Source organism: Galeopterus variegatus, unplaced genomic scaffold (genome assembly GCF_000696425.1).
Source record: "Galeopterus variegatus unplaced genomic scaffold, G_variegatus-3.0.2 Scaffold8983, whole genome shotgun sequence".
In the NCBI taxonomy this organism is placed as follows: Eukaryota; Metazoa; Chordata; class Mammalia; order Dermoptera; family Cynocephalidae; genus Galeopterus; species Galeopterus variegatus.
This window is the reverse complement of record NW_007735094.1, coordinates 57206-70771: the sequence shown is the minus strand read 5'-3', so window position 1 is coordinate 70771 and position 13566 is coordinate 57206. Positions and strand designations below refer to the sequence as shown.

The window sequence follows — 13566 nt, the reverse complement described above, 5'->3', positions numbered from 1 at the left end:
GGTGGCTTCTGTGACACAGGGTATTACATTGCAAGATGGCAGAAGCAGAGAGAGAGAGACTCACATGCTGTCCTTTTAAAGCCCTCAGAAACATGCACTGACAACCATTATTAATCCATTCACTATGGCATGGTCCAAAAATATAATCACTTCTTCAAGGTCCCACCCTTCAATTAGCATAATAGGATTTCCCACCCTCAGCAGTTACAGTGGAGAATAAGCTTTAATATATGGACTTGGGGGATACCAATCAATCCACAGCAGTGAATAAACCTCAAAAACATTATACCAAGTAAAAGAAGCCAGGTACAAAAGCTCACATATTGTATAATTCCATTTTCATGTAATATCGAAAATAGGTAAACTCATAGAGACAACACAGGTGCCAGGAGCTAGGAAGAGGGGAATATGGGGAGCAACTGCTTAATGGGTACAGGGTTTCCTTTTGGGGTGATGAAAATGTTTTGGAACTAGATACAGGTGGTGGTTGCACAACATTATAAATGGTTAATGGCTTAAGTGGTTAATTTTATGTTATATGAATTTTACCACAATAAAAACTTAATAAAGGAAGAAACCAGACTAGACTGGTTTCAATTTTAAAACCTAATAAAAAAAATCATGACATACCTTTGGTTATTATTGCCTTTGGGGTTTTATTAGATGTCATGTTAATGGGTCCTCCCATCATTTTCACCTACTCTGTACAATTTAGATTTCAGTCCAAGGCTTCAGGAACATTGCAAACAGCTGCACTGGAATTATGCATCTGACCATTAATGACATGCCAACTCTGACGGACAACTGTGTAAAGGTAGGTAGTGGGAAAGTGCATCTTCTTCTCAGTCCCATTAGAGGGGCACATTTTATAATGACTTGAATTATTGAAACATTTAGATAGGCTTTTTATTTTTGTTGTTTTTTAACAGTAAGAAAATTATTTAAAAATACACCCATGCACATACACACAAGTCCCCCAAAATATTTGCACATTTGAATTGTAAGAAATACTCTAAGAAATCTTGTTTCACAGTTAGAATATTTTTGTTTCAGTGATGCTGTAGCCTAAGCACAAACTTTAAGTTTCGTTCTCCATGTCAAGCTGCCAAATGTAGTGATTTTTCTCAGCATTCCATTTTCTCATGTTTTCCCATATTCTTGTAACATGATTTAATTCTAATTCCTCTGCATTACTCAAAAGAAAGTGTACTAAAATATATTGAAAAACCCCATTTTCTTTGAAATTAGGAAAATTTAATAGTTAACATGTCTGTTTCTGAACATATTGAAAGAAAAAAATGATCTCATTACTTTGCTAAGCTTATTCTATATACTGCAGTTAATTTAATCATCTTTTTTCTTTCTAAAGGCTTTAGTTGAAAAGTGCCAGCGTATTACATCAATAGTTTTCATTGGTGCACCACATATCTCTGATCGTGCTTTCAAAGCTCTTTCTACTTGTAATCTCAGAAAGATCCGATTTGAAGGTCTGTGATATTAAAAATGTGGTTCAGCCTTATTTTTTACTTTTTTTCTTTTGGTATTAGAAAAACAGTACTTATCTTTTTTTTCTCTTTTTGTTTATTTTTAACAGGAAATAAAAGGATTACAGATGCATGCTTCAAATTTATAGGCAGGAATTATCCAAATATCAGTCACATTTACATGGTGGACTGCAAGGGAATAACTGATGGTAGCCTCAAGTCACTTTTACCTTTGAGGCAACTGACCATGTTGAACTTGGCAAATTGTGCAAGGTAATGAATTGTTTAGTCATATATTCAAGAAACATTGATTACATAGCATGTGCCAGGCCCTTTCCTCAAGGAGCTCATTAGTTAGTGGGGTAAACATAAAAGTCAGGAGTTCAAGTGTTAATGTCGAGGTAGGTGCAGAGTTCTGGAGTTACATGAAGGAAGGGCACCCAACCCAAATTGGCTATATGGTGTGTGGGAAAATTGTCAGGAAAAACTTAGGATGTGAGGAATCACGCACCCTTGTAAGATTAAGTGAATTCATAGGAACATTTATGGGCTACCTTTCCTAGTTTAAGGGTTCTTACAGCTAATTCAGTTACTATGTTCTTTTCCCAAACGGACTTTCTGACTTACTTATGAGGAACCAATCATATTGAAGGTTTCCCTTTGGGTACTGTTTAGATTTCTCCTCTGTGTGGATTTTCTGAAGGTGGACAGAGTTCTTACCAAAACTCTTTCTTCAGCTGAGCCACTATTGGGCTACTATCCTGGTATTTTCAGGTGGGCAAAGATCAAATTCTTGCTGAAACCTCTTCCCCAATGGATATCTCAGCCTTTTGCCTGTGTAGATTTCTTTCTTTCTCTCTCTCTCTTTTTTTTTTTTTTTTGGCTGGGGGTCAAGGGAGGACAGCTGGTCCGAACCCTTGACCTTGGTGTTATAACACCGTGCTCTAACCAACTGAGCTAACTGACCAGTGCCTGTGAAGATTTCTTATAATCCTATAGGCCCAGATGATAACAAAAGAGCATTTATCTGCAAAAGAACATTTGATCCACAATGAAGTTGGCTAATATTTGGGAACACACAAGACAAGTAAGAGTAATAAGCTAAGCTACACAAAATCTTAACCCATTTTCATATTATTAAAATGGGGAGGCAACGTGGGTTGGAGGGGGGTTGAGGGTAACATAAGGATCTGGAAGGGGAAAAACCTGGAATTAAGAAATGAGGCCTCCAGTCAACAGCCACATGAGTGAGCTTGTAAGCAGACCTTTCAGCCTCACTTAAGCATTCAGATGACTGAAGCCCCAGCTGGTGTCTTGACTGCAAGTTTGTGAGAGATTCTGAGCTAGAATTACCCGGCTAGTCTATTTCAACATTCCTGAGATCCAAAAACTGGGAGATAATAAATGTTTGCCATTTAGGCCACAAAGTTTGGGTCTTGTGACAGCAATAGATAACAGAGATACACACATATACATACACACGTGTGTGTATGTGTGTGTATACTCACATATATAAAACAGCTAATCCTATTGTGTGAATATGAGAAATAAAATTGAATTTCATTCTCATATTTTACTCAGGCTTCTTCAGATTAATAGTTTTTTCTTTCTTTCTTTTTTTTTTTCATGGCTGGCTAGTACAGAAATCCAAACCTGTGACCTTGGTATTATAAGGCTACTCTCTAACCAACTGAGCTAACAGACCAGCCCAGATTAATTAATTTTAAATTAAATGGAAGTTTTCTGCTTCTGGAAGTATAGTTGATAAGACACTTCAAAGGACTCTTTGCCACAAACAATTTAGATCCTTGATGAAATACACTTTCAATACATTGGTGAGCCCACAAAGAGTAAGAGAAATGACCAAAAGCCCTGAATCCCCTGATTCTGCACCACCATCTCAATGAACAGACTCACTGAGATGAATAGTGAATAGCAAACAAACATGAAGGTTGAGCTGCTCTGAACATAAATGTTCATGTCACTATTGCCATTGAGAGAATCACCTCTGATCAGGATTCAATGTAGGGAAGCAGAACCTCAGACTTTTCTACAGGGTCTGGACCTCTTCAGGGGGAACAAAGTGGTCTCAGGTAGGCAACATCCAGGCTCCAGGAAGAAGCTAAGCACAGGGCTTCTCTGACCAGAAAATAAGATAAAATAAATAGGTCACCAAATGCACAAAGATATGAGTTACCAAGAGAAAGAGTCATCAGAAATAGCAAAATAAATTCGACCTTCAGATAGATCAGATACGGGAATTATCAGACATAGAAAAATAGAATTGAAAGATAATACCAATCTTTCCATGAACATTTTGAAGTACTTTGTATGAGCAGGCAACAAAATATGATTAAAAATAACTGGGTTTATCTGAAAAAAGCCTAACTTTTAAAAATAAAAAATATGATATAGTTATTGAAATAAAGGAACTCAATGGATTGCTAATCAGCAGATCAGAACTCATGGAGGAGAGAGGTACAGAGCTAGAGGATAACTCTGCAGAAATGACAAAAGGGGGAAAAAGATGAAAAGTGTGTAAGAGTATAATATATAGGGTGAACAGACTGAGAAGGTATAATATCAGAGTTTCAGATTAGATTTTTAAAATTCATCTGTAACAGATACAACTAAAACAGTAAGTCTGAGAGTCAAAGAATATACATTTTCTCAAACACACATCAATCCTTTAAAAATAGACCATGTATGAAGTTTTAAAGCAAGTTTCAACAACTTTCAAACTATTGCCGTCAACAAATTGTATTATCTCACTACAGTGCAATTAACTTAGAAATCAGTGACAAAAATATAAATTTAAAAATACATATATGATTTAAAAGTAAAAATCCCAAACATCAGAATCATCTGAGTAGCTAAATAAAACTATAGATGCCCAAGCCCCACCCCAGAACTTCTGAATCTGAATCTTTAGGGATGAACCTCAACATGGATAATTTTTTTAAAAAACATAGATGCTTTTGATGAAGAGCTAGGTTTGGGACTAACTGCATTAACTGATTAACTTGGATCATTACCTCAATAATCCATTTGCATTGACTTTTGATCCTTCCTTGATTATAATATGAATTTATACATACTCACATACATACATATATATATATACACATACACACATATGCATACATCTAAACAGACATATGTGTGTATGTATATATATGTATGTTTTCAGGCTGTCTTTTGTGTTTCATTTATTTATGTTCTATCTAATCTCATACAGTATTTTATCTATAAAATGGGAGAACAAGAGTATATACCTCATAGGATGCTGTGAGGATCAAATAAGTTAGTTCATGTAATGTCCTTAGAATAGTGTCTGGCACATCATAAGCACTCAGTAAATGCTATCTATTACTCTTAGTGCATTAGAATGTTTTAATATCTAATAGAATGAGAGTGTCCTTATTAGTGTACTTTTAAGTTAGAAATTCTAGCCAGTTTATTCTTCCAGATGAACTTTAGAATAATTTTGTCACATTTTAGAAAAAATCCTATTGAGATATTAATTGGAATTGTGTTAAATATATAAATTAATTGTGGAAAAATATGCAGCTTTATAATACTTATTTAATTTTCCCTTTATTCAAAAATTATTAAAGAAATATTAAAATTTCCAAGTAGTTTATGTCCAATTATCATTTTATTATTAATTTTTAGTTTTATAACATTGTAATACAAAAATATGGAAGTTCTCTACACAACTTCTGTCTTTTGGAATTGAAAGTTTCTTATTTAGGGGTAGGAGTGGTGGGGAAGATGATGGTTGTGTTGGTTAGCATGTTGAATATCTTTTAAAATTCCATGGAACTTACATTATTATATTATTCAAATTTTTATGCCCCTTTTTTTGTCTGTCAAAAGCTGAGTCTTCCACAAATCTTAATTACCTTTTAAATTTCTAATCATCTTTGCTTTATTTTGTATTTATGCTATATTATTTGGTGCATAGCCATTTGAAAACATACAATAAATTACTGTTAATTAAAGAGGCCTAGCACTACTGTCGACCACTAGAACGTATTTGTCTTATGTAACTGTGATTTTGTATCTGTTAACCAATGAAGGTTGAATTTTATTTTAAATTCTTCATCCTTATCTTAAGCACTCCAAAGGAACTTTTCAAATATGCCCTTTACTTTCCAATTATCTAAAGGGTTAGTTTTGGTTTTGATGCTTCAGGAATAATTAGGTCATTATTCTTATCGTTGAATTTTTAGTTTCTTTCCCATCTGTTCTTATCTCAGGCAGCCACCTCTTCATCTCAGAATGCATCTGAGATTATTTTCATTTCTATTTCAGCCAGGTCTCTCCTTTTTAATTCCTACTCCTCCTCACACCGTTCAAAATATTTTAATGTTTTTCTGTTTTCTCTTAAAAATCATTTCCAGAAGTATGCTTTCTCAGTCTTACAAATCCCGTGCTGTATTTTGTTTCCTTGTTAGTGAAAACATCTCTCAGGAATACTCCAGTCCTGGTGTTTACTACTAGATAAGTTGACTGGTTGCATTTGGACTCCCCTTCTTCCTATACCTCCCATCCCCCCCAGCTGTCCCAGGTACTGACACAGATGGAAGGTTGGACTGATGAGCACAGGAAGCATCCACGTACTACAGCAAATTCAGCTGAATCAAAATGTTACCTTTAGCCTTTACTTACTGCTCAGTTCTTTGCAAATCTGACCAAATGGAGGAGGATATGAAAAATGTCAGTAATCAGCTCCCAATGCTCTTCCAGTCTGTATACCCATGTAGGATTGTTGTGTGTGAAAACTGCCTTTTAGGATTGCATTGGTCAAATCTCCTGTCCTGCTTTATTTCTTGAAATGCTTTTTAGAAGGAAACAGTGATCTCCAAACGGAATTAGAAATTGAGGTTCCAGTGGAAGACAGAGAACTAATGGGCTAAACAGACTTCCAACCATTCATATAGCAGGACCGATATGGTTGGAGGATGACACTAACACTGGAAGGTGTTTCTGATTAGGACAGTGTGGGAAGGCTGAGGGCAAGGTAATCTTCCAGTGCCGGGTTTTCTCTGATTCAGAAGGAAATAATCCATTGGTCACTTATTAGTTTCTAGTCCAGCTAAACTGACCTTGTATTTAGTGAAAATTTTCACAAGATTGGTCCTCCCTCTCCTAAATTTTGGTCTTTTTCTTTTGCAGGAGATCATATCAGGGACTGCTTAACTTGATCACATTTTAACCCAAGAGAAAGAGATTTAAGGGCCATCTGTTTTATTAATAATTGTGCTACCTAATTAAATGAACAAATGAACAGAAATAACATTTTTATTAATATTTCTTCCATTATCATTTATACTTTTTCTATTATGTTAAAAGCTATATAATCAAATTTGGTTTTAAAATGTTGACAAAATATCAATACATACGTATTTCCTTACTATTTTGCAAAGGTATTGGGTATGGTAAATGGTATTTTAATACTATTTTATATATTTATATGTAAAATTACATATGAAGCTTTTCTAATTTTTCCTGCAGAATTGGTGATATGGGACTAAAGCAATTTCTTGATGGTCCTGCAAGCATAAAGATAAGAGAGCTAAATTTAAATAACTGTATACAGCTGGGCGATTCCTCTATTGTGAAACTGTCAGAGCGGTATGACAAAACAATAATATTTTACATCATATCATTGGTAATTGTATATTTGCTAGTAGGAATGATAGATCAGAGAGAGAGACCTAAAAGTAAAGACTCCGAGCCATTTGAAGAACATCAGGGATGCCCAGAAGTTGGACCAATACTCAGTCAAGCCAAATAAAAGACAACACGGTCATAGATTGAGCTAATCTTTTGATTATATTTGAGATGTTTCTTATTAATTTCACCTAAGAAAAAGTTTGAAATGGAGTCATTCATGAAGTCGTGAATATCTAAATATTTGTGACTTCTCTGTACTTTTCGAGGATATTTCTCTATGTAAACCTTTACTGCAGCCTTTCGCAAGGGGTGTTTCTGGCTGGTTGGTTTATTCTTGACTCCCCTGACTTATCAGATGTCTTGTGTTCACTAAGGGTCAAACCCAATTCTTGTAGAAAACTTAAAAGGGATAAGCGAGGAACTCAACCTTACACTTTTAGTGGTCATTCATCGTGGTATTTACCTAATAGCTTTTTGTATGCATTTAATGTTTTTTTTTCTTATTAGAAATTGCAATATGAAACTAAATCACAGAAAGAAAGTCTTATATAATAATGTATCTTCCTTTCATCCAACTTTGTAATACCAAATTATTTTCCACTTTTAGGATTACTTTTATGTTGAGAAAAGGGAAATCCTTCTTTCAATACCATTTGCTTTCCCCAGATAGTTTCTGTATGAATTGCTACTGAAGATGTGATTGAAAACTGAAATTATTTCTTCATGCTGCTTTTTTTCAGCTGCCCTAATTTAAACTACCTGAGTTTACGAAATTGTGAACATTTTACTGACCAAGGTATAGAATATATTGTAAACATCTTTTCCTTGATATCGGTAGACCTCTCTGGAACAGGCATCTCTAATGAGGTAAAAAAAAAAAAAATTCAAAACAGTTCAATCACTTTTATTGTTTTCTGTGATATAATCACTTTCTATTTTGTAAGCAATAAAGAGAACAACAATTATTTTCATCTCTTAAATTATAAGGTTTTAAAAGGCAAGTTTAGGAAGATTGTTTCTAGAATAGTGATAGATGAGACTATTTGTAAATCAATAGTCTTGTTTCTCTATTTAAAAAATAGCAAAATACAGTATTTTGAGGAAAGTTCTGACAGATTGGAGTATTACATGATAATCTGAAATTTGTTTCATTATGGAAGTTTGGTCAAAGTGAGATAATATATTTTGCATGGCTTAAGTATATTTTTCTTGTGGATTGAACATTCTGTAAGACTACCTGAATGCCTTGGGATCTCAGTCTTTAGTTCAAGATTGTAGTCTAGAAATGGCCCCATCAAATCTATAAAAGGATACATTTTAAGGAACTCATTTCCTGCTACTGATCAATTCCCTCTGGCAGGCCTGCTGTGTGGTTCCAGCTTCCCTGTATGACCTTGGCTCCTGGGTTCCAATAACAACATCTCTTCCCATTGTCCTTCCAGCATAGTGGCAGTCATGGCTCCCTACTGCTACTAATCTCATTACCCCATTGGGCTTCTTGGTTTTTCTACTACCTAAGCAGTCAATTTTCTGTTAAAATTAAATTTCCTCAGTTTTGAATACTCAGAGTTGTTTCTGTTTTCCTCATTGGATCTTAATTGACACAATGATGAGCACGGGAAAACTCTGATGTCTTGTTTTCTTCTTTCAACTCTACCAGGGAAAGGCAGAATGGGTTCCCACTTACTCTTAGATCCCCAAATCTATCCAGAGTTTTCAACTTTCTCTCCAGCTAGATAGAGAGTCTGGGAATCTCAGGAACAGACCCCTCAAAGGGGAATTCCCTAGCATCTCCTTCTTTTGCTTCCCTCTGACTCTCTCTTCCCTGCCTCTTTTCTCCCCTTATCTCCTTCCCTCCCCTGTCCACTCTTCTCTCCCTTCTTGTCTCCCTTTCCCCTCTTCTTCCCACCCATCTTCTATTTGCTCTTTTCTGGTTCTCTTGGCATAGATTCTTTATCTAGTCTGGGGGTGGAAGAAATTTTCCAACTGATTACATGGTTTTTAAAAATGTTATGCCCAGGGCTTTCAGGACTTAGGATTTTGAAGCTTAAAGGCCTGGGATTTTTTTCTCCTGTGTTGTTTGTAAGAGTTCTTCCCTGACACATATGAGTAGAATGCCCAGCTGTTGTCTGAGGGGTCACAGGGTAATAAGAAGTAGAGGATCAAAGAACATTACAAAACACATGAAAATATAATTCCACTACAGCACTTATCGCAAGTCTGAAGTGCTTGGTGAATATTTGCTGACTGAATGGAATGAAGTTTAAATGCTCTTAGTTTTAGCATTTGGTAAAAACTCAGTTTTTATTTTCAAAGACCTTATATTAAGATTTTATCTACTGAAAACAAGTTTAAAACATAGGAATGTAGCTTCAAGTTCTGGTCTCTGTTTTTATTTTATTCTGAAGAATATATATAATTTGAGAGAGCTGTAAATGGGCACCTGTTGGAAAGATTGCTAGTTATTTTCTGCTAAAAGATTGAAAAATAAAAGATTGAAAAACCTTCTTCTGAAGGTTGTTGTTTTCTTCCTCTAAGTCCATTAAACTCTGATCTAAAAAGCAAATGGTTGATAATCATAGTGCAACAACAGCTGAAGAAGCAAACCTCAAACAGTCAGATTAAAATGAGTCAGTCCAGATGTCAACTTGGGCAGCTAAACACCAGCCTACATTGTAGGTCTGATGAAGTGCAAATTTGACTGCAGACTTAACATTTGGGATTTACACTCTGGAATGTGACAAATATTCGCCAAAGATCAAAATTATACCAGTTGTGCCTTTTGGGGAAAAAGAAGTTTTTCATGTTTTCTAATAATTAATTAATTCTCAATGCTTTTCAATGACGAGTTTTCAGTTAGAACCACACTACTATTTAGTTAAATATTTATTCTGACTACATTGTGCTCAGTGCTGGGGATGCCGAAATGGACAAAGCAGCCATGGACCTTCTTCCTAGCACTTACCTTCTAGTGGGAAGACAGTCATGGATCACATGGTTACAGAGTATGATGGGTGTGGGAAACAAACTGAAGGGAAACCCAACCTGGCTCCAAGAGTCAAAGAAGACTTCCTTTTCCAAGAGAAGGAGAAGGGGTGTGCTGTGAGCCAAACAAACAGCCTGCACAAAGGTACAGATGTTTAAAAGTTGGTGACAAGAAATTTTTACATTTGGGTATGGCTTGATCATAAGGAGAGTATTGACAGATGGTGTTTAATAAGAGGTAAAGATGGGCCAGATTGGTTAGGGCCCAGAAGGCACGTTAAGGAATTTGGTCTCTGCCTTTTTGGTTATGGAAGGACATTCAGTATCATCAGTTAGAACAGCAACATGGTCAGATTTACATTTTAAAAAGATCACACTAAATTCTAGATAGACATGGAAATAATAGATGCGTAGTGACCAATTATAAAGCAGTCATCCAGGTGAAAAGCTATGAGGGTCTGTATTAGGGCTAGAGCCAGGGAGATGGCAGAAGGCATGGAGCAAAGTCAGCACATTTGAGAGACATTGAGGAGGAAGAATCAATACAGAATACAGGAGATGGACATAGACTGAGTGTGGGGTAAGGAAGAGAGAGGGAATCAGGATGACACTAGATTGCTGGCATGAGCATTTGGATAAAGGGTGGTGTCCATTCATGAGCTGTTTCCCTTGTACAGTAAGAGGAGCAGATTTGCTGCAGGTTGGGAAAATAGGCATGTTCAGTTTGAGTCACCTGTAAGATAGCTTTGTAGAGGTGTAGGTAAAGGAGCTAAGCGAGAAAAGAATTGAAATTCACCCAGAGGTAGAAGAGTCCTTTGAGGTTGCAGAAGGTGAAGGGGCACTGAATTCTAAAAATCATGAACACTCATGAAGAAGTTAATCAGTAAAGGCAAAAATCCTTTAGAAATCTAGAAAGATGTTAATTGAGAGAACTACTTTAAATGGGGGAAGCAAAAAGGAGAACACAATTATTTCAAACTTTATATGTTTCTTATGATAATTTTATTGTTCTCAGTTTTTCCTTCTGTGGAAAGTAGTGACTAATTTATTGTATCATCCATGAATAAAAGTTGTTTAGGAAGTTATCTAATAAGCACATATTAGGGAAATAGGAAGTATGTCAATTTGCCTCTTCTAATATAATGAGAATAGAATTCTTAAGTGAGGGAAATAACTTATTATGATGACATTTGAAGGTATCTTTAATCTTCTGCAGCTTTTTAAAATGTGTAATTCCATGAGATGTTATTCATTTCCTCCCTATCCCCGGAGGATGATTTGAATATGATGTTATATTTCTATGTATATAGGAAAATGTTTTCTACTAGCTCAGAGAATGATCGTTTACTAAAGACCACAGTATCCACAGATAGGGCAGTTCAATCTGTTGCTTAAGTTGCCTTAGTCATTACCATATTTGTTATTTAAAGGAAAAATGAGTCAGAGCAATGTTCCAGACAGTGTGCTTAGATGGTGGTTTAAGAAGACTCTTTAATTCGCCCAATTTTCAAAATTTTTCATTATGAGTGCTAGATCTTAATTACCTGTTTTGTAGGCAATCTCCCGGAGTCCCATCACTAGAATGTGAGATTCATGAAGACTGACTTTCTTTGTTTTGTTCTCTGTTGTTTCCTCAGAACCCTGGGTAATAGTAGGCACTTGATAAATATTCATTGAATGAACAACTATACTTTCATGAAGTTGTTACAACAAGCAAACGGAAAGGACATTCGTGGGGGGGAGGGGAGAGAGGGAGGAGGGAGGGAGGTGTCGGTGATCGGCCATAATAATCATTTACAGTGTATATTGACAAAATAAAAATTTAACAAAACAAAACAAAACAAAAAAAAAAAAGAAAAATAAATAAATATTCATTGAATGAACAACTATACTTTCATGAAGTTGTTACAACAAGCAAACGGAAAGGACATTCGTGGGGGGGAGGGGAGAGAGGGAGGAGGGAGGGAGGTGTCGGTGATCGGCCATAATAATCATATACAGTGTATATTGACAAAATAAAAATTTAACAAAACAAAACAAAACAAAAAAAGAAAAACAAAAAAAAAAAAAGAAAAATAAATAAATAAATAAATATTCATTGAATGAAGGAGCAAGTGCTGGGCTCTAGAGTTACCAAACATGAATAAGAACTGTTCTGTACAGCCCGATTTGAAAGGGTAGGTGTGGGTAATTTAAATATGATATGGCAGGTATAGTGATGGAGATAGGCAGAGGGTCTCCAACACAGAGGTACTCAAATGTATGCTTGTTTAGAGAACTCTATGTAGCTTAGTCCTGCTGACGCACACTATGAAAAGATGTCACTGAGGAAATTTCATGCTATGATAAGGAGCTTGGACTTGAATCAATGGATGATAAAGCAGCACTTAAAAGAAAGGTCGTAGTTGTAGACAGCCTCCCATTTTAGGTAGATTATTTGGATTGTTCTCTGGAGGACAGATTGGAGGGGAGAAAGAGCAGTAGGAGGTATTTTAATAGTTAAAGAAAGAGATGAGGAGTTCTTGAACTAGGTCAGAAGCTCAAACTAGGGTAGAAAGGACATATTCAAGAATATTTAGTATGTAAAACTGAAAGAACTTGGTTACTGATTAATTGTAGAAAATGAGGACCTGAGGGTGGTGTGAGAAGATAACAATGATTTCAAAAATCTCTCATTGGGTGGATGGAGGTCCTACCTCAAAAAAGAGAGGTAATGTAAGAAAAGGAACAGGTTTCGAGGAAAAGGTGATTTCGGTTTTATCAGACTCAGTTAGAATTTATGGGATACTCAGGCCAAAGGCTTGTCGGAGAGATGATGACTGGAGTTGCAGGTGGGGGGATTACTAGCATGCAGGCGTGAATGTGGCAAGATCCTCGGAGAGAACACTGGGTGTGAGGAGAAATGTACACCCAGGAAAAACAAAGCAGAACATCAGTATTTAAGTAGTGGGAAGAAGAAGATGAATCTATGAAGGAGACTAAAGAAAGAAGGTTAAAAAGTTGCAAGAGGACCAGGTGAGTGTAGTCAAGTGTGGAGTGTAGTGAGAATGACCATCAGTGTCTAATGAAACAGAGAAATTAAATCAGGGAAAGACCAAAATTTGAAAGAACATTTACCATTAATTAAGCAGACCCTTGCCTGCCCCTCCAATATCATCTCATGCCCCTGCTCCACTTATCCCCTTTCCTCCAGCCCACTGCCTTCTTTCAGAGCTCCCCAAACAAGCCAAATTCTTTTCTACCTCAGGACCTTTATACGTGTTGTGTCTTCTGCCTGGGGTGTTCCTCCTTCCATTCTTCATGTGCCTGGGTAGGTAGATGCTGAGCAAGTCATTAGTGATAATAATGACAACAGCTAAATCATCTTGACATAAGCTAATATTTATGCCTTTTAATTTTTTTTTTTTTTTTTTTT

General features: G+C 35.9%; 1 protein-coding gene across 1 annotated transcript in view; it reads left to right on the top strand.

Annotated features, from left to right (window-relative positions):
- Nucleotides 1-715: 715 nt before the first annotated feature.
- Nucleotides 716-13566, top strand: part of LOC103608924 (F-box/LRR-repeat protein 13-like) — a gene marked incomplete at both ends in the record, with an annotated part of 61761 nt that continues 48910 nt past the window's right edge. Inside the window, 5 exons of the mRNA XM_008593310.1 lie at nt 716-814; nt 1370-1487; nt 1595-1757; nt 7005-7124; nt 7907-8033. Of these exons, the coding sequence (XP_008591532.1) occupies nt 716-814; nt 1370-1487; nt 1595-1757; nt 7005-7124; nt 7907-8033 (627 nt within the window). The remainder of the gene's footprint in view (nt 815-1369; nt 1488-1594; nt 1758-7004; nt 7125-7906; nt 8034-13566) is intronic.